We start from the raw sequence: 27,130 nt of genomic DNA, 5'->3' as shown, positions 1-27,130 counted from the left end.
TGTGAAGGGGGCAATAGGGGGATAAGGACACATATGTAATACCTTAATCAATAAAAAAAGAAAACTGAAGATGTTTTAAAGATACTGGCATAAACATGCTGTAATTTTTTAACATCCAAAAGCAAAACCAAAAAAAGCCCACTTCCCCCTCCATCTTCCTCCACATTTTCTTGCTCCTACAAGTACAGCAAAACTTACAAGTTGTTCTAAACAACTTGCCTTCAGTTTTTCTCAACACACGAGTCAGGCTTTCGTGCCCAGAATCCACCAGATTGCTCTTGCTGAGGCCTCCATTGCTCATTTAAACAACAATTCTCAGTCTTCATCTTACCTATCTATTTATATATCTACATATTTATATCTATAGATATAGATACCTATATATCTATATACATATACATATTCTATATACATATATATATTCTATATATATAAGAGGCTAATATGTAAAGTATCTCTCGGGAGTTCGACTGGGAGACTGGGAGTTCAATCACTCACTATGATGTGTGCTGACCACCAAGGGGTGGCACAGAATGAAGGAAGGCCCTGGCCGACAGCCAGAAGGCCCCGATCAGCCCTGATTGCTGGCCAGGCCTAGGGACCCTACCCATGCATGCATTTCCTGCACAGGGCCTCTAGTTTATATATATAAAAGGCTAATATGCTAAGTGTACCTCCGCCCAATGGACCTGTCGCTATGACGTGCACTGACCACCAGGGGGCAGATGCTCAATGCAGGAGCTGCCAAGACACACACTGGTCATTTACACAGAAACTTCAGTGCAGACCTGATGCCAACAAAGCAACGCTCAGCTCCCCCCAAGTGGGACACAAGCCCCGCCACCACCCCAGAGTGACACCCCACCAAATCTCAGCCAATGCTGCCATGGCGCAATATGGGTCCACAGCACAGCCCAGCACAGTCTGGAAACAGTTGCTGTGCGAGCTGGGTAATGACGTCATATAGCAATGCCCGGCTTTCTCTCCCTAGCAACTAGCCTCCTTGGAGTTTCTTCAGCCCAGGAACACAACTTGCTTTATAGTCAGGTGCAAACATTTCACTTTGACCAAATGTCTGTAAAGCATTTTCCCGTGCCTCATCTCATTTGACCCTCACAGTGAAGGGGCGAGGGCTACACCCTCCACCTTGCCCCAGGGTAAGGGCTACGACCTTGGCCACGTGCTTGGCAAGAAGGTTCTTCCCGGAAGTCTAGGACTCTGCTAGCCACACCCAGGAACAGGACATCAACTTGCGCCTGGCCAATCGGCAGAGCACAGTCCTTTTTCCTCCCCTTACTCCAACCCCCCCCTTTAAAACCCGTCTCTAGGAGGGGTTCGGTCTCTTGGTCACTTGGCTAGCCGATGTGTCGGTGAGTCTGGTGGATGGAGAGCTCAAGCTAGCTTGAAATACAGATTCTTATGCTTTTGCATCGGATTGGCTGGCTCCCTGATGTGGTTTCTTGGGAATCTTGAAATCTGGGCATAACATTTGGGGGCTCGCCCGGGGTTCCCAAGACCATGTAGGGACTCCCCCAATTCGTAGAATCTGCGTGGCCGCGGTAAGTGTCTTGTGTGTTGTGTATTCTGTTCTGTGTGCTTTATCTGTTCCGTGTGAGCTCACTTCTGAAATCTGTATCGCCCACATTGATCGTAGACGCACATGGGGATCAAAGGGCGGGAGGAGTTGGGGGACGCCTCGATCCTCCATCTGTATCTGTAGGGGTGTAATTTTGCTTCTGAAAAGTCGGAAGGTCTGTAGAAACCCCAATCTGAGACGGGCGGGTCGCACCCGCTGGTTGGTCTGCAGCCACTGGGTGGCGAGCAGCCATTGTTTTCGGTTTACAGGCGGTTCACTCCCGCTTCGGTTTTCGCTTCCATCGAGTTGGAAGGCTGTATTTTCGGGCCCATTTAGTTTTCTGTGTTTGTATGTTTCTTTCTGTGAACTTACTGGACGGACGTTATGGAATGGACTCAAACTGCTCCTTTGGGTATTGTGATTGATCATTTCAAGGAGATTGGAGGAGGCTGTAGAGCTCCCTCAGGAGTTGGGAAGTTGTTATTGTTTAAACTCTGAATGAATGTCTGGTGAAAGTATGTGAGTGTGGCTCCAGGACTTAGGTCAGGTGGGCATCTGAGTAATGATCTGTGAAAACAGGTCACCCCTTCCCCAAGTAAATGTGTCTGGGACTTCTGTGCACATGTAAGGAGAAAAGCTGGCTTTAAACTAATGTGCACACCATCCGATTTTGGATAGAGTTTTGGGCTGGAATCTCCTTACGAATGTGGAGAATAGATCCCAATACTAATCATTTACCCAGGAAAAAAGATGCTAGCTAGATTCTAGCAGCAGGATTGGCATTTCCATAATAAAGAACAGTTTTTCCAAGGGAAAAAAATGGTCCTTTGTTAATTACGAAAGCTTTTCTTAATGGAGGAAGGAGATAGTCACCTCCTGCCTGTAGCAAAATCTTAAAGAATGTGGTCAATTTACATCTGAAAAAAAACCAGGTAGGCCAGAACCTGCTTTGCAAGGCTCAATTGTGGTTTTCCAGAGCCACTTGAAAGTAATATTGAAAAATGCTGAATATTTAACTTGCCAGCTAAAAGTTTAAGGTTCGGATTGAATCGGGAAAAATTGTGTAATTGTGGTAACTAAATGCCTTTGCTTATTGGTACAGCCACCATTTTGGGCTGCATAACTTGGCAGCCGCCATGTCAGCCACATGACTTGCCGCTCCCCTGGGGGCTGCCATCTTGAAACAGCAAAGGCCCCTCCCTCTGATTTAGTCAGGGGTGGAGCTTTAAGGCAGAGTTTTGCTGCAGAAATGCGGATGGGGCAGGAAGTGTGCTTGCCTCAAAGATTTATTTTTAAGCTAATCTCTTAAATCTAGAAAACCCTCCTTTCCTTAAACTAAAAACAATTAAAGGTTATGTCAAAGTCTTTAAAAGAGACTGATAGCAGTAATCCAATTTCTAAAGTCAGATAGAAACTGTGGTTTCATACTGATCTTAAAGGGCATATTTTTCCTTTGCCTGGGAGGGACAGTGCAGCTGTCCCAGGGTCGGGAGGGCTCCAGCTAACTTGCCAACTCAGTGTTCGGGAGACCCAGGATATGCCTAAGTTTAACCTAAGTTCTAGATAATGTGTTTACCCAAAGCTATGGTTTGGATTGCATGCTGTCTCTGCTTCTGTAAATTGATCTGTCCTTATTGCTTAAATATGTATCTTTGTTGTTTAAAATTGTTTAGTGAAATTTCTATGTCTCAAAAAAAAAAATTGAATGTATTGTTAATCTGAGGAATGTTAATTATTTACATGTCACCTAAAAATTAAGGCTAAAAGTTCTAACTAACTGGAAAGCATGGCTTTGGTGTGATGGAAGGAAAAATAAATGTTGAATAAATAATAGGCCAGTAAGCTGGAACTGGTCACTGGTGGTGGATTGTGAGAAGGGCTGGACACTGCCTAACTTCTCCTTCCTTGGTACCCCTGAAACATCAGAGGGTACTTCTGGCCTTGATTTTCTTGGTTTTTGGTTTTGGATTTATTTGTTTATTTGTGATGAAAACCGTTTCTATCTGAATGAGACATAGGTCGAGAATCCTGTCCTGGGATGTGAAAAAGAAAGGCCCCCACATCTGTTCCCGTCAGGCCCCCATCAGGGGACTTGGGCGGTGTTCCTGTTATCTGCTCAAGAGCCCAAGACTGTAAAGATACTTGTTCACTGAAAAGGTGTAAGTATAAATGTTTATTTGATGTTTGTAAAAATCTCTGTTTGCTTGCTGGGAACTTTGGTTTGCTATGTGATATTCTGTGCTGGGTTGGGATTTTGGAATTCTGGGGTAAATTTAAAAGGTTTTTGTGGCTTTTCTAGTCTAATTGGGACATTTAAGGGTGGGGCTCACAGTTCCTCAAGGCAAAGATTTAATGGGCCCTTCCCCCTGCCTGTGCTGAATTAGATAATACAGGCCAGTGTCATTTGGCTTGCTGGTTAAAGGAAGACAATGGGCCCTGGAATCTGTAAAGGTGGGCAGTAATGAAGCTGGTCAAATGTACTGAAAGAGTTTGGTACCTATTGCTGCTAGCAATGGAGGGGCTGATATCTCCTTCTAGCGCACTCCCTTGAAAGAGGCCTGGTTGCTGCTCTGCCACAAAGGGCACAAGTAACGCAGGTAGTAACCAGGGCTATTGGGGCAAATTGGAAATTACATTGTGCTTATAGACCCCAGAGTTCAGGGCAGGTAGAAAGGAACCATGAAAACTGGTGGGGACTGGGTGGCTCTCCTATCATGTTTAGCAGGCCACCCCCTATCATTCCTAACCTTAAAGCTGACTTTCTTGCTGCAAGAACTATCTCTTTCCTTGAGAGGGCTCCAGAGGGCACACGAGGACATTTGGCCACGCCTCGGCGCCATCCAGGAGACCGGCCCAACCACAACTCCTCATCAGCACAGACCAGGAGATTGGGTCTACGTCAAAAGGCACTGCCAGGAGACCCTGGAGCCACGTTGAAAGGATCCCTACACCGTGGTGCTGACGACCCCCACCGCTCTCAAGGTAGATGGCGTCGCAACCTGGGTCCATCACACTCATGTCCGGTCAGCAGACCCATCCATGATCCGGGAAGACTTCGTCAACAAATGGAGCATCGATCGAGATCAACGCAACCCGCTCAAGCTCAAGCTATGGCGTGCTCAACCTGCCCGATGCTGGTAACATTGAATAGACTTAGATAATGCCTGCATCTTCATGGACATGGCTCCAAAAAGACAAGAACAATTCATAGGAAGGTCAGGAATAGACTTTAGTATCACATGTTTAGTAGCAGAAGATTTGGCTGCCTGAAGCGGCCATGATGCCAATATTATGTTTCATTGTATTGATATGTTATATTGACCTTTAATTAATTCTCTTGCAGGTTTGAATGTATGTTGGCTGTCCTGGAAGTGAACTGTGTGGGGTGACCCCCCAAAGTAAAGGATGTCTGGCTGCCAAGAGGGCAGATGCCCAACTGGGCAGGAAAGGATGCCCATCAGGTTTTGGTCACTGTTGAAAGACAGTTGACAGTTGGCAGCCTGTGTACTGCTTGCAGGCCTGCGTAATCATGCCCATGTCAGAGTTAGTAAGCTGGGAAAGGCCTGTTTAGAATAGAAGATCTAAGGCATGGTTATGCATAGAAAGAAAGTTTAATGCCAACAGTTACTGTTTTGTTATAAATCTGTGAAAAGGAATTGGCAAGAAAAGTCAGAAAACCTTAGAGCAGATCAGTATGTTTTTCTCCTTATATAATTCCTCTGAAATCTGGCAATGCTAAATAAGTCATGGAAATACATTTCTTTGTATAGATTCAATAAGACTGGTTCCTAATAGTGGTTTTATTAATGGAAAACTTTGACTGGAGTATCATGTTTTAAAGAGCCCTGTCTGAGCTCAGAAGACTTGAAGCCAGTAAGAATGCCACTAAGAAAGCCTGGTATTCTGCTTGGAAGCCCTGAAGATGGCTGGCGCTGGAGCATCAGGCCCATGCCTTACCATCACTGGCGGTTGGTAAGAGTAGAAGGGGAGCAGTAATGATGCCTCTGCGTCCCTGTGGAACCCCCACACACTCTGGGCCGCAACGGGTAGGAGGGCTACTGAGATGGGCCTTAAAGCCTAGAGCGTGGGCTCAGGTGGAGTTGCTACAGGTGAGGGATTCACCTAACTCAGCAGATACTGCAGGCAGGCCTGATGGCAGCTGAATGGCTTGGCTTCCTGGCCCTACGGGGCACATTAACATTCAACCATGAGATTCTAGCAAAGGTGGTCAGTTACCATTCTTGTTGTGTTTATGCAAACATCAGGCCACATTGAATACAGTAGATAAATTAATCTTAATCTGGCTTTTTGATAGCCATGAAGGAATTTTAAGAAGAAAAATCCTATTTCAATAAAAGTTGTTAAAGCTAAAATGGTTTCTTTCCCTTCCACCAGACCATTTGTTAAGCGTATAGGGATAGTTCAGTTGATAATTCTGTGTGCCCACTACGGGCCTCTAGCAACGGTGAAATAAAAATGCAGTCCGACTCATGATTGAGTTGGAAGTTCCAAGACAAAGGGGGGAATGAAAGGGTGAGGGCTATGCCCTCCATCTTGCCCCGTATCCTCCATGTTGGGGCAGTAGCCATGTGCTCAGACCTCCTTCTTCCCGGAAGCCCAGGCCTCTGCTGGCCATGCCCGGGATTTCTTTAAACTAACCAATGACAGTCGAGGGATGTGTGCACCATAAAAATTATCGCATCCTATGTAACAAGACCCAGCTTGCGCCTGGCCAATCGGCAGGGCCCACAGTCAGCTCTCCTCCCCTCACTCCACCCCCTATTAAAACCCTGCTTTTTCTCATGGCCGCCTCTCTCTCCTCTTCCGTTGTGTCGGAAGAGGCTGGGAGCCAGACCCAGGTCTGTAATAATAATAAAGGACTCTCTGCTTTTGCATCGGACTTGGCTGGCTCCCTGTTGGTCTGTTGGGGATCTTGAAATCTGGGCATAACATTTATGTGCAGATCAAGCTTTATCAAAAGGTTGGAGTAATTAAAGAGGAAAGAACCCCGAAAGTTAAACCCACCCTAGAGGTCCCTTACATGTATACCTCTTCATAACTCCGCTCTCCTGCCCTCATTTGCCTCTATGTTGGACAACCCTACTTTCTCGTTTTCCCTCCTATCCACAGGAATTGGTCTTAGCCCAGGTCTCAGTGTCTCCCCATGTATGGGTCAGCTCTTGTCCCAATAACTCTACATTACAAACACCCTAAGGCACAGGGGTGCAACAATAGCCACTTACTCTTCCTCCGGCATCTGCATGCCAGCTGGGGCTTAGCTCCAAACTGAGATAGTCCAGGTCTCCTCTGCTCATCTCTCATCCTCTGTGGAAGAAGGGGCTATTCAGGGCAGTTCTCATGGCAGTGATGAAAATGCAAGAGGGAGAGCCCCACCACACATGCATAGTTGAAACCCCTGCTATTGTATGTCTGTTAACATTCTTGTGGCCAAAGTATACCACACAACCAAGTCCAAAGTGAAATGGTGGGGAAACACATTGCACAGAGCAAGAGGCCAGGGCTAGAGTGTAGGTGTGTGTTACTACCACCGGTGAGAGAAGACTTGGGACCCTCATTCTGTCTGCACACCCATCATGAGTATTGGTTCCCTTAGTGGCAGATTGAGTCTACAGAAATGCCTGAGGCCTCACCAGTACAGTACTGATCATTATCAACTCCTAAATTTACACAGTCCAGTCCAGTCCTGGACAGAGATGGATGCTTCATTCTGATCCTCTTGAAGATCTCTCCAAAAGTGGGATTTGCAGACATGTATGCACAAATGCAGAAACAAATCTTTGCATATACATGCATGCATGCAAATTTACATGTGCTTGTGTGCATGTGTACTGGCCCAGTTATACATGCCTTTTTCTAAAAAAGGTTACTCTCAGATACTTTCAAAGGCTAAACTCTTCAGTAGAAAAATGATTTTTCTAACTGCTATATAAATTACAAGAATCCTACTTCACAAGATGTCAGGACTTTACATTATGCTCAGAAATAGCAGGGCCTTTTGTTCAACCTTACTTCTTCATTAATCAAAGCCCTGAGGACCTGCCAAAATAAGCAGCCAGGAGCTGGACCTCAGTACCACTAAATGCTACACTCCCTCAACTACACAAAGACTGTTGCACTGGAATATTCTTTCTTTTAATCTTCACCCAAGGATATTTTTCCATTAATTTTAGAAAGAGTGGAAGAGAGAGGGAAAGACAGAGAGAAATATCAATGTGAGAGAACATATTAATCGGTTGCCTTCTGCAGGCGCCCTGACCAGGGCCTAGGGTGGAGCCTGCAAGGGAGAAGCCTGCAATCGAAATACTTGCTCTTAACCAAAATCAAACCCGGGACCCTTTGGTCCACAGTTCAACTCTCTATTCATTGAGTCAAATCAGCTAGGGCTGCATTAGAATACTCAAGGGCTTCGTTGCTTCCATTTTCTGTGGGGGTAGTTTATCCTTCCAGTTGTATGCAATTCTTCCAATGTAGAAGGAAATGGAGGCACTAATTAGCACTAATTTGGGAACTGCAAGTAACTTGCTGTGTGCTCTGGGACAATCTGCTTCTCCCTAAGCCTTGAGGTATCTTCTGTGATAACCTGCACCAGGTGCTCTTTGGCCACTTGTACCAAGAGCTTTCTGAGGTCATTTTTTCCAGGGGCTTTCAGTGGTCTCTTGCACCAGGTACATTCTTGGATCATTTGCACCAGGGAATTCCTTTGGTCACTTTAGTTCCACTTTTCTATAATATTATGCCTCTTTTCTCTGAAGAGAGTATTTACACAATTTTACAATTAAAAAATCTAAACCTTGCCCTAACCAGTTTGGCTTAGTGGATAGAGCGTTGGCCTGCAGACTGAAGGGTCCCATGTTCGATTCCAGTCAAGGGCATGTACCTTGGTTGCTGGCACATCCCCAGTAGGAGGAGGCAGCTGATCAATGTTTGTCTCTCATCGATGTTTCTAACTCTCTATCCTTCTCCCTTCCTCTCTCTAAAAAAAAAAAAAATCAGTAAGATATATATTTTTTAAAAAATCTAAACCACTAGGTAGCAATAAGTAAACCCAAGTGAAAAGTATCACTTTAGCCCAGCCGTGTGCTCAGTGGTTGGTTGAGTGTCAACCCATAAACCAGAAGGTCATGGTTCAATTCCTAGTCAAGGCACATGCCACGGTTGTAGGCTCAATCCCCAGTAGGGGGTGTGCAGGAGGCAGCCAAGCAATGATTCTCTCACATCATTGATGTTTCTATCTCTCTCTCCCTCTCTCTTCCTCTCTGAAATCAAATATATATATATCACTTTATACCACTAACCATAGACAAAATTATTTCTCACATGAGTACTGCCAATATGTTCTTCATGGTCAGCAATTACAGAATAAGATATTTTTTAATTTTCTGTTTTAATTTGGATGTTACTGCTGTGGACGAAAGGGGCCACATGCTGACCTGACAAGCTCAGGGGAGGCCTACATGGCAGTCTTGCAAACTCAGAGACCTAAAGTAACCACAAAGGATGATCTGAAATTAAACTTTAACTAAAGCAGTTATGGTGGACAGTTTCGTCCTAGGCCAGTATCTTCACTGACAAGGTCAACCTTTACCTTAACTGAGCCTATCTGTCTTTTTGCATCTATGGTAACATACCCTTGAAATGTTTGGGTAACTTGTAACTTCCCTTTTTCTGGAGCCCCTGGGGCACAACCAAATGTGCTGGGTGCCAGGACAGATACCACAAATTCCTTCATTATCATGTTAATTATTCCTACATCCACCTAAGTATGTGTCCATCATTTTACTTTTTATCCAATCCCAGGGGTTTCCCCTGCTTTGCTTTATCCCACCTCCTTAATCTATCACCAATGAATTTCATGTAATCCACTTACGTCTGTCCCTCCTTTGATTGCAAATGTATAAATACAAATGTAACCCCGCCATTCTCCGGAGCATTATCTCAATTCGTTGAGGTTCTGCTTCCTGGCATATGTCGACAGTTTGGCTCAAATAAACTCACAAAAATTCTTTACAGGTTTCAATGTTGTTGTTTTTTATGTTAACAAGGCCCAAGTATGCAACTCTCATATAAGATCTGATTTTATACCAAATATCTCACTGAGAATGACTGTAAAGTTAGATAAAAAACAAACACATCTTGTATGGTATCAGAAAGCAACCAAGGCATCTAGGACTTGAGGGGCTAAGAATGGGACAGAAAAAAAAATGCAATTAAGATCAGGGTAACACTCTCCATTGTTTCTCTCCTTGAGACATTTGCTGCATTATAAGCAATAAGTGCAGAACCTAGAGGCTAAGCAGAAAGAAGCAGCTTACAGGTTCATGGAGTATCAGAACGAAATGTGATATTCATGGCTAGCAAATAAGCCAGGGTTGGAAGGGCTCAGATCCCAGAGAAAAGAGAATTATTTGAAAATGAGTTGATATCCCACCCCACTTTCCCCATCAAGGCATTTGCTGATTCCTAAGCCATGCAGGTAAGATATTACAAGCCCAAGCAGAAAAAGGCAGACCAGAGGGTGAAAAGTGATAGTCTCATTGTGCTGAGGAGTCTGAAATGGGAAGTCAGGGCCCAGCAAGGAGTGAGAGCTCTGAAAAATACCTCCAGGCTTTTAGTCAAGACTCCAGACAGACTGCAAATAGGAGTTAAGGACAAAGTGGAAATAAGTTAGCCTCATAAATCCTAAAACTCCAGCCTCAAAATACCACATTTCCTAATTGGAGCAGGGTGATCTGCCCCTACTCTTTCTGCCAAAAGAAAATTAAATTATCTCTGGAGAAGGAAAACATCCTACAATTGTGATGCACATTGTCTAAAACTTGATAAAAAAATCTACAAGTGATGTCAATAAATAGAATCAAGTGACAGAAAATCAGAATAAGGAAATAGAAATAGATTAGATTCACAGGAGATTGAGATGTTGGAGCTATTAGACACAGGCTGCATACAATTATGATTAACCAGAGGCCCAATGCATGAAATTCGTGCAAGGGCCTCAGCCCCAGCCCACCACGCCTTTGCCCGGAAGGAGGTCTGGAAGGACGTCTGGTCTATTAGCATATTATGCTTTTATTATTATAGATATCCTAAATGCATTTGTTGCCTTCATTTCATTTCATGGTTTGATAACTAGTTCGTGTCCTTTTAGCACTGAAAAATAGTCCATTGTCTGGATGGACCACAGTCTATTTATTTACCTACTGCAGGACATCTTGGTTGCTTCCAAGTTTTGACAATTAGAAATAAAGCTATTGTAAACATCCACAAACAGATTTTTGCATATGCATTCAAAACTGCTTTAGATAATATCAAGGAGCATAATTGCTGAGCCTTTTGGTAAGCATATGTTGGAGTTTTGTAAGAAACCAGCAAACTGTCTTCTAAAGTGGCTGTACCATTTCACATTCCCACCAGCAACAAATAAGAGTTTTCTGTTGCTCCACATCCTTGTCAACATTTAGTGTTGTCAGTGTTTTTGGATTTTAGCTGTTCTAATAGGTGTGCAGTGGTATCTTATTGTTGGTTTAATTTGCATTTCCCTCTTGATATATGATGTGGAACATCTCTAGGTAATCTCTCCAGGTAACAGGAGAATTTTGAGTGGACACTGCTGATCAAAGACAGGAATGATGGTTCTTTTGGTTGAGATAGAAATCAGGATTCTGATGAAACAGATAGTTATTGGAGGGCCCATGCTGCACCAGACAGCTTTTATGACCATCCACCCAGAAGAAGTTTGATAGCTTTGGAGACAAGTGTTGAGATCATTATGATCCAGACCCACATCATGATGGGTATTGAGATGAGTATCATGACAGCCCACACAAGGATTTGGGTTGACATGGGGGCTGAGATCACAATGACAACTGAGGCAGCAGAGACTATGACAGAGGCTATGATTCTAGGACAGACAGTGGCAGAAGAGCATTTGGTAGGGGGTACTATAGGGATGATGACTACAGAGGAGGGGGGCACGCTATGAAGACAAACAGAGATATGACAAACAGAGATGATTATAGATGTGACAGAGGTTCATCCCAAAGACCCAAACTGACTCCAAGGCCTCAGAGTATTCATAAGGAAGATGATTCTTCTGCTAGCACCTCAAAATCCATCAGTCAGCCTCTCTCTGTGGAGGAACAAAGCCTGTTGACACAGCTGCAAGAGAACAAGAAATAGAGGAGCAGCTATGGAAGGACAGGAGACAGTGCAATGTGAGCTGGATGAGTCAAACTAGAACCTCAGCCTCAGAGAGACACCCACGCTGGCAAAGTGAAAGAACTCGGGAACCAACTGGATGATAGAAAACAGGAAGTGAGTCACCACAGACTGGACCTCAGTCATATCTGGCAGAAAAGCAGGAAGGAGAGAGAGTGAAAAGTCTCTGGAAAATGAAACACTCACTTAGGAGGAAGACTGTCACTCTCCAGCTTCTAAGTCTCCAAAACCTGAACTGAACAGCCTCTGAAGGTAATGCTAGTCCCTCCACCCTGAATGGCTGCAGCAATCTTGGGGAAGGAAAACAAAGTTGGAGGGATCACAATATTGAATATCAAACTATACTACAATGCTATCCCCCTCACCAAAGGAGAATGCTTAGAAATCTAGCACTCAGAAGAAACAAGATGGCAGCATAGGTAAACACCAGAAATTACTGCCTCCCAAAACAACTTCAAAAATACAACTAAATGACAAAACGAACATCATCAAGAACTACAGGAAGGCTGGCTGAATGGAAATTCTACAACTAGAAGGAAAGAGAAAAGCACACTGAGACTCAGAGGAGGTGCGGAAGTAAAGTGCAGGGGTACTGAGGCGCATGTGGAAAGGGCTGACCACTGAGGACGTGGCTGTCTTTTTGAATTGGGAGGGAGTCACAAGCCCCCGGCTGCTCTGAACTCCAGTTCCGGGAAGTCTCTGGGGACCCAGACTCATACAGGGAGAAACTGGACTATCAGGCAGCGGGCAGAACTCAGAACTCAAGGGCAGCTTTCTCTCAGAGGTGCTTGCAGCAATTACCGGGACACTGAGACACGGGGCCTCTTAGGGCAGGGCTGAGGATCAGCCATAGCTCTTTGCTCCACCCTGTTGATTCCCTGAGACCCCGCCCAACCCAAACTGTGGCAGAGGCTTTTGCATATGAATTCCCTGGCCCTTTGCAATCTGAAAATTACCTAACAAACTGCAGCTGGGCCAGACAGACCCAGAACTTCCAAGAGAAGGCCCAAGGCCCCACAGCAGCTTGCATTGCTTCACAGCTGGGCCTCATCTGGGCACCTCCAAACCCCAAACAAGGAAGGGAATCTAAAAATCAAGTGAATAAATAATCTGATGAACAGAATAAACTGGTGAATATAATAGGATCAGGGGCATAGAAAGGGAGTGGACTGACTATTCTTGGGGGAGAAAGGGGTGTGGGGGGCGTGCGGGAAGAGACTGGTCAAAAATCGTACACCTATGGATGAGGACAGTGGGGGGTGGGTTAAGGGCAGAGGGTGGGGTGGGAACTGGGTGGAGGGGAGCTATGGGGGAAAAAAGAGGAACAACTTTAATAATCTGATTCACTTGTTGATAGATGTGTATTTGTTGTTCATAATTTGTATCTTTACCTTTTTCTTCTTCCTCCTCTTCTTAAAGGATACCTTTCAGCATTTCATATAATACTGGTTTGGTGGTGATGAACTCCTTTAGCTTTTCCTTATCTGTGAAGCTCTTTATCTGACCTTCAATTCTGAATGATAGCTTTGCTGGATAAAGTAATCTTGGTTGTAGGTTCTTGGTATTCATCACTTTGAATATTTCTTGCCACTCCCTTCTGGCCTGCATATTTCTGTTGAGAAATCAGCTGACAGTCGTATGGGTACTCCCTTGTAGGTAACTGACTGTCTTTCTCTTGCTGCTTTTAGGATTCTCTCTTTGTTTTTGCTCTTGGCATTTTAATTATGATGTGTCTTGGTGTGGTCCTCTTTGGATTCCTTTTGTTTGGGGTTCTCTGCACTTCCTGGACTTGTAAGTCTATTTCTTTCATAAGGTAGGGGAAGTTTTCTGTTATTATTTCTTCAAATAGGTTTTCAATATCTTGCTCTCTCTCTCTTCTTCTGGCACCCCCATAATTCAGATGTTGGTACGCTTGAAGTTGTCCCAGAGGCTCCTTACACTATCTTCATATTTTTGGATTCTTTTTTCTTTTTGCTTTTCCGGTTGGGTGTTTTTTGCTTCTTCATATTTCAAATCTGCCGGAGTTCATTCATTGTCTTCACTAGCTGAGTTTAGACAGAGACCCCCCCAAAAGCTAGTAGCCATTGAAAGTCCTAGTAAAGGTCAGGGCTTGAAAGTCCTAGCAAAGGTCAGGGCTGTGCACCACCCAGTTAATCTAGGAACCACTCAGTTAATTTAGGTAATAATAGTTGAAGCATCCCCACCTTAGTTCCCTTAATTCCTTAGATACTTATGTAGATCCTTGTTGATTATTGTTAATCAGTTACTCTGCCTACACTCGGAAATCTATTGATGAGTTAATCAGATACTTTTGTCTACTCCTGGAAATTGTCTGCTGATCTGTGTGTCATTGAAACTTCCTTACCCTAAGGGCTATTCCAGATCAATAAAAGATTGGAGGAGCCTGAGCATGGGTGGAAGTCCTTTGGGACTTGCCCGCCTGGTCCTCCAATATTGTAAAATTATCTCGTGTCTTTTTCTCTCATTTGTTGTGCGGCTCCTCTTTCAGGTACCGAACCCTCCTCCACGCAGAACATGGAGGGAGTGTTACTCGACAAAATCTTTGACTTGATTCTTGTGATCCTCTAGTCTGCTGTTGGAACTCTGTATAATATTCTTTATTTCAGTCAATGTATGCTTAATTTCTAGTTGATCCTTGTTCATATCTTCGAGGGTCTTACTAGATTTCTTGAGGGTCTCACTAAATTTATTGGCGGTTTCTAGAAAATTCTTGAAAAACCTTATAAGTGTGGTTTTGAACTCTATATCCTGTAGTTTGCTTTCCTCCATTTCTGTCATTTGTGACCTGTTTCTTTGTTTCCGCATTTTGGCTGCTTCCCTGTGTTGATAGAGTGGCTTTCTGTGCTAGGTGTCCTATAGGGCCCAGTGGCTCAGCCTCCCCAATTACCTGAGGTGGACACTCTTGGTGCATTCCTTTGTGGGCTTTGTGCACAATCTTGTTGTAGTTAAGCCTTGATTGTTGTAGGTATCACTGGGAGGAATTGACCTCCAGGCCAATTGGCTATGAGAATCAGCTGTGTCTGCAGTGGGAGAACTTCTGTGCTGAAGACACCCTCATGGGGCCAGACTTGCTTCAGTGGGGCTTTGGCACTCACTGAGTCTGCCCCCTGAGGGTGTCCCTTATGGATCTGAGGGGTTGTAATCAGGATGGTCCCACTCTGACCACTGGGTACACTGGCTCTTGGATCTCTAAGGAGGTGCTAATTTAGCCTCTGCCTGAGGCTACACAGCAGGAGCTACTGAGATTCCTCCTCTTTGTTTGGGGTTTGGAGGTGCCCAGATGAGGCCCAGCTGTGAAGCAATGCAAGCTGCTGTGGGGCCTTGGGTCTTCTTTGGAAGTTCTGGGTCTCTCTGACCCAGCTGCAGTTTGTTAGGTAATTTTCAGATTGCAAAGGGCCAGTCCTTTCATATGCAAAAGCCTTTGCGCACAGCTTGGGTAGGGTGGGGTCTCAGGGAATCAACAGGGCAGAGTAGACAGCTATGGCAGGTCTTCAATCCTACCCTAAGAGGTCCCGAGTCTCAGTGTCCTGTAGTAATCGCTGCAAGCACCTCTGAGAGAAAGCCACCCTTGAGTTCCGCCCACTGCCAGACAGTCCAGTTTCTCCCCGTATGAGTCTGAGTCCCCAGAGACTCACCAGGAACTGGAATTCAGAGCAGTCAGGAGCTTGAGACTTCCTCCTGATTGAAAAAGACAACCTCAGTTGCCAGCCCTTTCCACATGTGCCTCCGTACCTCTGTACTTTACTTCCGTACCTCCTCTGAGTCTCAGTGTGCTTTTCTCTTTCCTTCTAGTTGTAGAATTTCCACTCAGCCAGCCTTCCTGTAGTTCTGGATGATGTCCGTTTTGTCTTTTAGTTGTATTTTTGAACTGGTTGTGCGAGGCAGCAATTTCCCGTGTTTACCTATGCCGCCATCTTGGTTTCTCCTAGCACTCATTTTTGATTAAAAAAAAAAACACAACAAAACAAAAACTCTCAGCAAAGTGGGAATAGAGGGAATATAACTCCACATAATAAAGGGCATATATGACAAACCTGCAGCCAACATGATACTCAATGGACAAAAAACTAACAATGTTTCTCTTAAGAACAGGAACAAGACAGGGATGTCTGCTTTTACCACTCTTTTTTAAAAAATTGATTTCAGAGAGAAAGGAGGCTGGAGGGGAGAGATAGAAACATCAATGATGAGAGAGAATAATTGATTGGCTACCTCCTGCACACCCTGTACTGAGGATCAAGTTTGCAACCTGGGCATTTGTCCTTGACCGAAATCGAACCCAGGACTCTTCAGTCTGCAGGCCAACACTCTATTCTCTGAGCTATATTGGCTAGGGCTTCACCACTCTTATTCAACATAGTACTGGAAGTCCTCGGCCCTGCAATCAGACAAGAAGAAAAAAAAAAAGTCATCCAAATTTGAAAGGAAGAAGTAAAACTGTCATGATTCACAGATGACATGATATTGTACATAGAAAACCCTAAAGATTCTGCCAAAAAACTACTAGAACTAATAAATGAATTCAGTAAAGTAGCAGGATACAAAATTAGCATCCAAAATCGATGACAATGAACTCTCAGAAAAAGAAACTTTAAAAAAAAATCCTATTTACTATTGCAACAAAGCAATGATACCTAGGAATGAACTGAACCAAGGAGGTGCCCGGGGTGAGCACCTCCATGCACAGGTGATCTCTCCAGACCAGGAGCAGCTAGAGGAGAATGAGGTGCTGCAGCCTGCAGTTGGCCATCTGGAGACCTCCAACATTGCCCTGGCCTTCATCTGTAGACAGCTCCAAAGGAGGCTGCCCCTGAGAGCAGTCAGCTTCAACCTAGGCCCCTCCTGGAAACACCTAGAAACCCCAGAGCCAGGGCAGCAGGGCCTCCAGGCTGTAGCTGGCTCAGATAAGAACACCTTGGGTCCCAGAGAATCCTGGAGTCCTGCCAAAGTGGCACCAAGTGGCAGGTGGAAACCCAGGTGAAAGCCAGGAGGAGGAAGAGAGAGACACAGAGGGGCAGTAGCCCCCCAGCTCGCAGCCTGAGCCAGAGGAGCACCTGACTTTCTGGAACCGCCCCTGCCGGCTCAATTCTGGGCCCCTGGGAGAGAGAGCATCACCACCACTCCACATGGTCCCTTGTGGAGATCCAGGAGGGAGGCCGCCTTCCGGGGCCCCTACTTCTCTACAGAGCCCTCTGTTCCCCCAGTGAATCTGACAGTGACCTAGAGCCTGTGGGGTCAGGAATCCAGTGTCTCCAGAAACTGTCCCAAGAGCGGAAGGAGGCCATGCGGCTGATGAGAGCGCTAACATGACCGTTTATCTCCTTTGAGGCTGAGGACAGTGCCCTTCAGGTCACGCCCTCCTCCCAAGCATCTTCCCTCCTGAGCACCTGTCCCAGCGTCCTCTTCTTCCTCCTCTCCTCCTCCTTCATGTGCGTATTTGGAGACACCCACAGGGCTGATGCCCAGCAGAGTGGGAAGCCTGCCATCTTCCTACCAGCTTGGACCTGAGCTGCTGACCACACTGATCCACCACCTTTCAGCTTCTCAGCTTCTGGGGAAAGGCTCTGGTGTCCTCGCTCCCCCTGTCTGGAGTGCAGTGAGAGACACGAAGGGAGCTCTGTCCTGCAGGAAGTGAGCCATATTTGACCGCCATGCCCCCAAACTTGGGATCTGTGCCTCCCCTCCAGTTCCTGGAAGGAAATCCTCGAGGAGTTGGCAGTGCCCCTGGGCCACTGCTAACAAGGACCTGACTAACAAGGCCCAGGTGGGGGCTGCTTGTGGCTTCTGTCACCTGCTCTGACCACAACTGAGCCTGGCAGAGACCACCTGCCACAGCCCAAGAGTGACTCCGGGACACCTGGGAGTGGAGGGGGATTATTCATCCTACTCCCCTTTTGGGTTTGAAATGCACTCCACACTTGAGCCTTGTGGTTGCCTTTTTTGCAATGTAAAGTGCAGGCTCCAGAAGGTATTTGAGAGCTCTGAGCTGTGCACCCAGGAGCAGGGTGGGCTAAGAGTCACCTCCTGTGTTGCCAGTGCCCAGGCTATTGGGAACCAGCTCCTGTGCCTGCTCCAAAGGAAAGGGTGGGAGAGATTTCCAGGCTCTGAGACTCCGGGCCCATGGGTACCTATTTATGTTCCCAGCACCTGCCATTGTGGGTGGCAGGGAGGAGTAGCATTGCTCTGGTAGCAATTTCTGACCTTTGTAAATTGTTTAAGAAATCTGCCTTGTCATTTTATTAGAAAGAAATCAGTGTGTAACTTCCCTCTATAATGTTGCTTTTCCATAATAAAGACTCTCTTTCTGATAGACTGGCAAATCTCAGAGGGAAGGCTGGGGAGTGAGGGAATAACTAGGGAACTTATATGCATACTAGAGGCCCAGTGCACGAAATTTGTGCACTTGTGAGAATCTCTCAGCCCAGCCTGCGTCCTCTCACAGTCTGGGAATCCTCAGGGGATGTCCAGGGAACGGGCCTAAGCCTTCAGTTGGACATCCTTAGTGCTGCCACAGAGGTGGGAGAGGTTCCCACCACTGCTGCTGCCAGCCGTGAGCCTGGCTTCTGGCTGAACAGTGCTCCCCCTGTGGGAGTGCATCAACCACCAGGGGCAGCTCCTGTGTTGAGCATCTGCCCCCTGGTGGTCAGTGCACATCATAGCGACCAGTCATTCCACCATTTGGTTAATTTGCATATTAGCTTTTTATTATATAAGACTAGGGGCCCGGTGCACAAAAATTTGTGCACTGGGGAGGGGGTTTCCTCAGCCCAGCTTGCCCCCTATCACATACTGGGAGCCCTAGGGGATGTCCTACTACCTGCTCCCTGCTCCCCTTGGGGAGCGGGCCTAAGCCACAGTCTGGCCTCCCTTTGTGGGAGGCGACTGGGCTGATCAGGGGAAGGCAACAGCCCCATCACCCCGCTGCTGCAGCCACTGCCAGTCACTGAAGCCACCAAGGTGTTTTCATCAACACGGACTCCAGTCCCTTTACCATGAAAAAATGACAACTTTCTTTAGGCATTTTCAAGAAGTGTCTTTCATAGGATATGACATTTCTTTCTTTCTTTATCCTCACCTGGGGATATGTTTCCATTGATTTTTAGAGAATGTGGAAAAGAAAGGGAAAGACAGAGAAACATCAAAGTGAGAGGAACACTTTGATTGGTTGCCTCCTGCATGAGCCCTGACCTGGGCCGGAGCCAGGGAGGAACGTGCAACCTAGGTACATGCCCTTGGTCAGAATTGAACCCAGAATCTGCGTTGGGCAGGCCGAGGCATTATCCACTGAGCCAAACTGGCTAGGACAGGATATGACATTTCTTAACCCTCCAGCAGCAGACCTTCACTTTTTTCTCCAGGAGTGTGGTAAAAAAAACCCTAGATCACTTTTTGGACTCTTATTACCCAAGTTACTAAGAATATTACCAGTGGCATAGAAGGAGCTTAACCAATGAGCGGTCAGAAAAGGTGTTTCCTCTGTAGTTCACACCAATTGCTGGTTTGGCCCCTGCCCAGGCCTAACGCCTCTGGCGAGTCATTAGCCCTGGGCCAGGGCACCCTCAGCTCCAAGCCACCGTGGCCATCAAGGATCGCTGGCTGGCTGTGCCCAGGTTCCGGCCGCCACCACCATCAAGGATCACTGGCTGGCTCCTCCCTGACACAGGCCTAAAGCCTCTGGCCCAGGCATTAGGCCTGGGCCGGGGCACCCCCAGGTCCCCGCCACCGCAGCCATCAACGATCCCTGGCTGGCTCCTCCCTGACACAGGCCTAAAGCCTCAGGCCGAGGTTTTAGGCCTGGGCATCTCGCCGCCGCCGAAGATCGCTGCTGGCTGGCTCCTCCCCGGCCCAAGCCTAAAGCCGCCGCCGCCGCCCCCCGCCGCAGCTGATCGCTGGCTGGCTGCTCCCTGACCCAGGCCTAAAGCCTCAGGCCGAGGTTTTAGGCCTGGTCCAGGGCACCCCCAGCTCCCGCCGCCGCAGCTGATCGCTGGCTGGCTCCTCACCGCCCCAAGCCTAAAGCCGGCCGCCATCTTGGCTGACAGTTAATTTGCATAAGGATATGCTGATTAGCCAATGGGAAGGGTAGCGGTCGTACGCTAATTACCATGTTTCTCTTTTATTAGTGTAGATATGCATAACCCATGGACACAGACAATAGTGTGGTCAGTCCCTGACTGGTTTGGCTCAGTGGATAGAGCATCAGCCTGCAGACTGAAAGGTCCCAGGTTCGATTGTGGTCAAGGGCATGTTCCTTGGTTGTGGGCACATCCCCAGTAAGAGGTGTGCAGGAGGCAGCTGATTAATATTTCTCTCTCATCGATGTTTCTAACTCTATCCCTCTCCTTTCCTGTCTGTAAAGAATCAATAAAATGTATTTTTTTAAAAATAATGTGGTGAGGGCTTGGGGGGGGGGGGGTTTCCCGGTGGAGGGGATCAATGTGGGGGGGGGGGGGATATTTGTAGTACATTTAACAATAAAGATAAATTATTTTTATTTCAGAAAGGAGGGGAGAAGGAGAGAGAGAAATAGAAACATCAATGATGAGAGAAAATCATTGATCGGCTGCCTCCTGCACATCCCGACTAGAGATCCAGCCTGAAACCCAGGCATGTTTCCTGACTGGGAATCAAATCATGACCTCCTGGTTCATAGGTCGACGCTCAACCACTGAGCCACACCGGCTGGGCAAAGATAAAATTTTTTAAAAAGAATGAATAGGAGAGTTCAGCAATATAACCGTATACAAAATATACCAAAACTAATTGTTTTCTTGATGTACCAGCAGTAAGTCTATGGAAAATAATGAAATATAGATTCTCATTTATCATTTTTTTAAAAAAGAAAGAAATAGAGAAAGATACAAACAAATGGAAACATATGCCATGTTCATGGATTGAAAAAATAACATTAAAATATCCATACAGCCCGAAGCAATCTATAGATTCAATGTAATTTCTATTAAAATACCACTGGCATATTTCCACAGATCTAGAACAAATATTCCAATAATGTATATTGAACCCCCCCCCCCCCCCCCAAATACCCTGAATAGCTGCAGCAATCTCGAGAAGAAGAACAAAGTTGGAGGGATCACAATACAGAATATCAAACTATACTACAAGGCCATTGTAATCAAAACAGTCTAGTACTGGCACAAGAACAGACATGTGGCTCAATAAAACAGAGAGCCTAGAAGCGACCCAAGCCATTATGCTCAATTAATATTTAACAAAGGAGGGAAGAGTATACAATGGAGTAAAGCTGGTCTCTTTAATAAGTGGTGTTGGGAAAATTGGACGGGTACATGCAAAAAAAATGCAACTAGACTACCAACTTATACCACACACACAAATAAACTCAAAAGGATAAGACTTAAAAATGTAAGTTGTGAAACCATAAAATTCCTAGAAGAAAACATAGGCAATAAAATCTCAGACATCTTATGTACTAGAATTTTTGCCAATACATTTCCTAGGGCAAGAAAAACAAAGGGAAAAATAAAGAAATGGAACTACATCAAACTAAAATGCTTCTGCATAGAAAAAGAAACCATCTTCAAATGCAAAGGGAACCCACCTTATGGGAGAACATGTTGGCCAATGATACATCTGATAAGGGGTTAATCTCCAAAATACATAAAAAACTCATACAATTCAACTAGAGGAAGACAAACAATCCAATTAAAAAATGGGCAATGGACCTGGAAACAGCCCAAGTGTCCATCAGTAGATGAGTGGATAAAAAAGCTGTGATATATTTGCATAATGGAATAATATTCAGATGTAAAGAAAAAAAAGAGGGTACTGTTAACCTTTGCCACAGCATGGATGGACCTGGAGAGTATTATGCTAAGTGCAATAAGCCAGTCAGAGAAAGACAAATATCACATGATCTCACTTATATGTGGAATCTAATGAACAAAATATAACAAGTGACATGGAAGCATGGCACAGACTGACAGATCTCAGAGGGAAGGAGGAAGGCATGAAGGGCAGATAATAATCAAAGAATTTATATGCATATATATATAATTTATGAACACAGATAATAGTGAGGTGAAGGCCTGGTGTGGGGTGGGAATGGGTAGAGGGGGCAAAGGGGAGAAAATGGGGGACATCTCTAATACTCTCAACAATAAAAATAAAGCCTGGCTGGTATGCTCAGTGGTTGAGCACCCATCTATTAACCAGGAGGTCATGGTTCTATTCCTGGTCAGGGCACATGCCTGGGTTGCAGGCTCATCCCCAGTAGGGGGCATGCAGTAGGCAGTGGATCAATGATTCTCTCTCATCATTAATGTTTTTATCTCTCTCCCTCTCCCTTTTAAAAAATTAAAAAGAAAAAAGCAATAAAAAAAATTTTTTTTTAAGGAGAATGCTTGAGTGAAGTAGAGTTCTCACCATCCTGCTTCATCTTGGAGCTCAGACAGAGCAGCAATCCCCTACAAGATGTGTGTGTGTGGGGGTGCGGGGGGTGCGGGTTAGAGGCAGGGGAAGTATTTCTAGCTCAACCATCTAGGAAGGACCAGCAAGGAAAAATGAAAATAAAGTGGGTGAGGTGAATGTCTCTTAAGGCCAAAGGAAAAACTCCAGTCATAGTCCTGAAGATGGAGGAAGCAGACCATTGGAAGGAGTCAGATAGAAAAGATGACATAAAGAATCAAGACTCTTGATCTGTACCTGAGCCAAAGAAACCTAAAGAAAATCCAGCCTCAAGTTTCAGTTCTGCAGGCAAGTATGTGGCTCTCTCCATTATGGTGAAGATAGAACTGAGGGAGAAGTTTACACTGAATTGACCTCTACACCCTCTGCTTTCCCTTAGTTTCTCTCTACCCTGGAACATTTGAGAGCAAATGAAACCTATATCTAGACAAGATAAAATAAAACTCACCATCTCCTAAGAAAAAAAGGAAAAATAATGGGTCAACCCACCAAGATGACTTAACAAATCTGGAATTGAAAGACTTCTGTGACTTGGGACTTTCTGTTTTAAAGCAGAGCAAGTCCTGGGAAAACTGGGCTATGCTTGTCATCTTTTGTGGTACAATAGACCAGAGATCTATGTGTCAAAAATAAGCCTTAGGTTTCCTTGCAGTCTCTGATTTGTGGCATTTCTCTTCCTGACTCCAACATAGCCCCAACCTCACTCACTGCCTGCTCCTCTGTCCTGTGAGCTCATGGGCTTGGCCGTGGACCAAGACCCTCTCTAGGCTATGGCCCATAATGCTTTTAGAACTCTGCCCTAGGATTCTGTATTAAAACAGTGAGGGAAAAATACATATTTCTATATCTATATGGGAAGATAGAAGGAACGCTTTTTCCTTTTTTAGCAGCTTCAAAGAGAAATAATTTACATACCATACAATCCACCTATTTAAAGTGTACACTTTGACTGTTTTTAATACACTGACAGATATGTGCAACCAGGAGACAGACTTTTAAATGTCATCTTTTATGTCTTTTGAATTAGAAACCATGATAGTATATGAACTACTACAATGTAAATAAATAAATAAATAAATAAATAAAATTGTTACAAAAAAGTTGCTATTGCCCTTGTGATCTAGCATACAATTGGGTTGGATACATGTGAACTGATTCAGTGTCTTCCACTTGTATCATACATTTATGTAATTCTTCAACAAACATTTTATTTTATTACTAGTGACCCAATGCATGAATTCTCGCACATTGAAAATATATCAATTAGAAGAAATATTTTAATATTGCTATTCGCCCTTTCTCTATAATAGAAGTATCAAGCAAATTCATGATCGACAACGACAAATCAAAACACACATGTGCGATTGGCACCAGTGAGAGCTTTATATGTATTGAGCATGTGCGAGTCAACTTAGCCTTTTATAGATATAGAATAAACTTGCTTAATTAGACCTGCTTTCTGATTTAGCTAAACTTTTTCCAGCCCGGTGAAGCACCCCAACTTCTCTTTCAGGTAATTGTCAGCAACACAGCCGTAAATATCAACATGAAACAGATTATTATTATAGATCATGCAGGGAGAATAAAGGGTAAAATATTTAACTCCAGCAGTGTTTCACTATCTTCTGCACAGTAAGAAAACATGAAGTCATTTTCAAGGCCCACCATTTCTTACTTCTTTTCAGTCAGGTCAAGTTTCTAAACTTTCTAAATCTGTTTTTCTGGCTAATGAAAAGAAAATATGATTCCACTCCTATTTACCTACTCCAGGACTTCTGTGAGGATCAAATGAGATGAGGCAAGGGAAAATGCTTCACAGACATTTGGTCAAAGTGTGAAATGTTTGCACCTGGCTATAAAGCAAGTCGTGTTCCTGGGCTGAAGAAACTCCAAGGAGGCTAGTTGCTAGGGAGAGAAAGCCGGGCATTGCTACACGACGTCATTACCCAGCTTGCACAGCAACCATTTCTGGGCTGGGCTGGACTGAGGCAGCATTTTGGGTCTTGGGGTCTTGGCAGCATTGGCTGCGATTTGGTGGGGTGTCACTCTAGGGTGGTGGCGGGGCCTGTGTCCCACTTAGGGGAAGCTGAGTGTTGCTTTGTGGGCGCCAGGTCTGTGGTGCCATTTCTCTGTGTGCGACACAGCAGCTCCTGCATTGAGCATCTGCCCCCTGGTGGTCAGTGCACATCATACCAACTGGTCAGATGGTCAGAGACTTAGCATATTAGCCTTTTATATATATATATATAGGTTATTTTTTAATCCTCACCCAAGAACATGCTTATTGATTTCAGAGAGAGGGGAATGGAGAAAGAGAGAAGAGAAAGAGAGAGAGAAATGAGAGACAAATATTGATCTATTGCCTCCTGTACTTACTATGAAAGGGGATCAAACCCGGAACTTTTCGGTATACCGAGTAATGCTTCAACCAACTGAGCCACACTGGCTAGGGCCAATTCTTTAACAAATATTTTAAATGGCTAGGCTATGACTGACCTGCTAGGCACTATGATTTCATACTCGGTAACATACAGTGTTCATTTTATGTTTTTAGAAAATTGGTAGCTCCTTGGCAGAACTTTGATCTTTTGGAATTCTGCTCCCTCAGGTAGGTGGGGACTCATATTTAGCGCTTATGGGATAGATGCAATGAAAATAACATAGGGCCCAAGGCATAGAACTCCTCAGTGTTTTCACTGGTCAGGTACCTTTTGTTAACAACCATCAGATGATGGAGGGGGGCTCCTCTAAAACTATGTCTTAGGATGCAGGTCTTCCCCCTCTTGCCTTCCAGGGACCCTGCCTCTCTGCAGAGCATTGATTTCAGCATAGACCAAGGTTAGCATTTTTCAGGCTCTTGTCATCAATATGGCATCCCAGGATAGCACTGTGTGCATGACAGTGTTCACACATTTAGTCTCATAAGTCCCTCCAACTTGGCATAAGTTAGACTTTTTATTTTATTTTAAATATGTTTTAATGATTTCAGAGAGGAAGAAAGAGGGAAAGAGAGATAGAAACATCATTGATTAGAGAGAAACATCTATTGCCTGCCTCCTGCACATCCCCTACTAGGGACTGAACCCACAACTCGGGCGTGAGCCCTGACCTGGAATTGAACCGTGGTTCTTGGGTCAACACTCAACCACTGAGTCACTCCAGCCAGGCCTGATGCCTGTACACCAATAACGTTGCAAGTTCGATTCCAGTCAGGGCACATACCTAGGTTTTGGGTTCGATCTCCCATTAGTAGGTAACCAATTAATGTTTCTCTCTCTTGTCTTCCCTTCCTCCCTTCCTCTCTCTCTAAAGTCAATAAACATATCTTCAGATGAGGATTAAAAAACAATAATAATTGATAAATAAATAAAATAGCTGTGATTAAAAAAAAATGGAGAGAAAGAAAATCCTGGACCAGAATACAGTAATTCACTCATTCAACAAACAATCTTGACTATCATATCAATTATATGGCTCTGGGGATGATAGATACTACCCTTGCCCTCAAGAAGCTCACAGCTCTTGCATCTTGGCCACTGACATGCCATCCAGGCTGAAGCAGACCCGGAAACTTTGGGGCCACATAATCCACAGCCACGGCTGCATAGGCAAACACAGGAAGCACCCGGGATGGCTGAGGTCATGCTGGTGGCTTCGATCATCACATGATCAACTAGATAAATATCACCCAGGTTACTTTGGGAAAGTTGCTGTGAGGCATTACCACTTAAAGAGGAACCAGAGCTTTTGTACAACTGTCAACGTTGACAAACTGTGGATCTTGGTCAGTAAGCAGTCGTGGGTAAGTGCTGCAGAAAACAAGACTGTAGCTGCTCCTTTCATTGATGTGGTGCGATTAAGCTACTACAAAATTCTGGGGAAGGAAGAGCTCCCAAAGCAGCCTGTCATTGTGAAGGCCAAATTCTTCAGCAGAAGAGCTGAGGAGAAGATGAAGGGTGTTGGTGGGGCCTGTGTCCTGGTAGCTTGAAGCTACATGGAGGGAAATTCATTAAAATGTCCACAAGTGAAAGACCAAAAAAGGAACCTCACAGTTAAGTCTGGGAGACATACAAATATAATGGTGACCAAATACCATGGTAAAGTATCAGGATGGAGTGTTTCAACTAGGCCAATATTGAAAGTGACAGTGGCCTATCAATAAAGAGAAAGGTTCAGTCACATATCCTTCATTTCTTACATAAACTTAATCTCAGGCTGACCAAAGAGTAGGCAAGTGAAGATTTATATTTATAGATATCTTTATCTTTTCCCTCAGGGCTGAAGTATTACACATGAAATGACTGTACCCACTGAGGTTGGAGGAGAGAACACTGGCCCACAATGCCTTGTGATTAGTCAGGCTAGATTTAGGTTCTCACAAAGGTAATTGGATGGCAGTTCACCCACCTTCCCAAGTGCTGTCATTCGCAGATGTCCCCATTCTCAGGCACTGTCAATAGCACAACTATGAGTTACTATCACGGGATGCCTGCTGCTCCCGCTCTGGTCCCGCCAGATCAAACACGCTGGCCACAGAGGCAACTGGCCATAGATCCTGAGCTTGATCACCTTGAAATTTGGCACAGTGTCTGCAGCACACCCGTTATTGATTCACAGCTGTGTGTGGACACAGCTTGCTGGTTCCACACTGGGGCCTGATGTCCTACTCGTCAGCCCTATTGTCCCCTCTGTTCCCAGCAGTACTCTTCCAGGTGACAGGTGAGCCACCTCTGTGCAATCTCCTAACTTATATTAAGCATTTACCTATTTGGTGGTTGCTCTTAACCGTGCTTAACCAAATGCTCTTGATAGCAGAGTACAGAGCTGTGTGATCCACACACTGCTTGGGCATTGGAA

General features: G+C 45.0%; 1 protein-coding gene and 2 pseudogenes across 1 annotated transcript; all 3 read left to right on the top strand.

The window, feature by feature from the left end:
• The first annotated feature begins 10,064 nt into the window (after positions 1–10,064).
• On the top strand, positions 10,065–12,088 carry LOC139002510 (eukaryotic translation initiation factor 4B pseudogene; annotated as a pseudogene).
• Positions 12,089–16,460: 4,372 nt separating this feature from the next.
• On the top strand, positions 16,461–17,160 carry LOC139002509 (protein PIMREG pseudogene; annotated as a pseudogene).
• An 8,654-nt stretch (positions 17,161–25,814) lies between these two features.
• Positions 25,815–26,261, top strand: LOC139002508 (large ribosomal subunit protein uL15-like). The gene has a single exon (XM_070403734.1). It carries the CDS (start codon positions 25,815–25,817, stop codon positions 26,259–26,261), a length of 447 nt encoding a protein of 148 aa, XP_070259835.1.
• Positions 26,262–27,130: the final 869 nt, after the last annotated feature.

Source organism: Myotis yumanensis, unplaced genomic scaffold (genome assembly GCF_028538775.1).
Source record: "Myotis yumanensis isolate MYYU_CA2020_CCGP unplaced genomic scaffold, mMyoYum1.0.hap1 SCAF_2, whole genome shotgun sequence".
Classification (NCBI taxonomy): domain Eukaryota; kingdom Metazoa; phylum Chordata; class Mammalia; order Chiroptera; family Vespertilionidae; genus Myotis; species Myotis yumanensis.
This window is presented reverse-complemented; position numbering and strand designations above follow the sequence as displayed.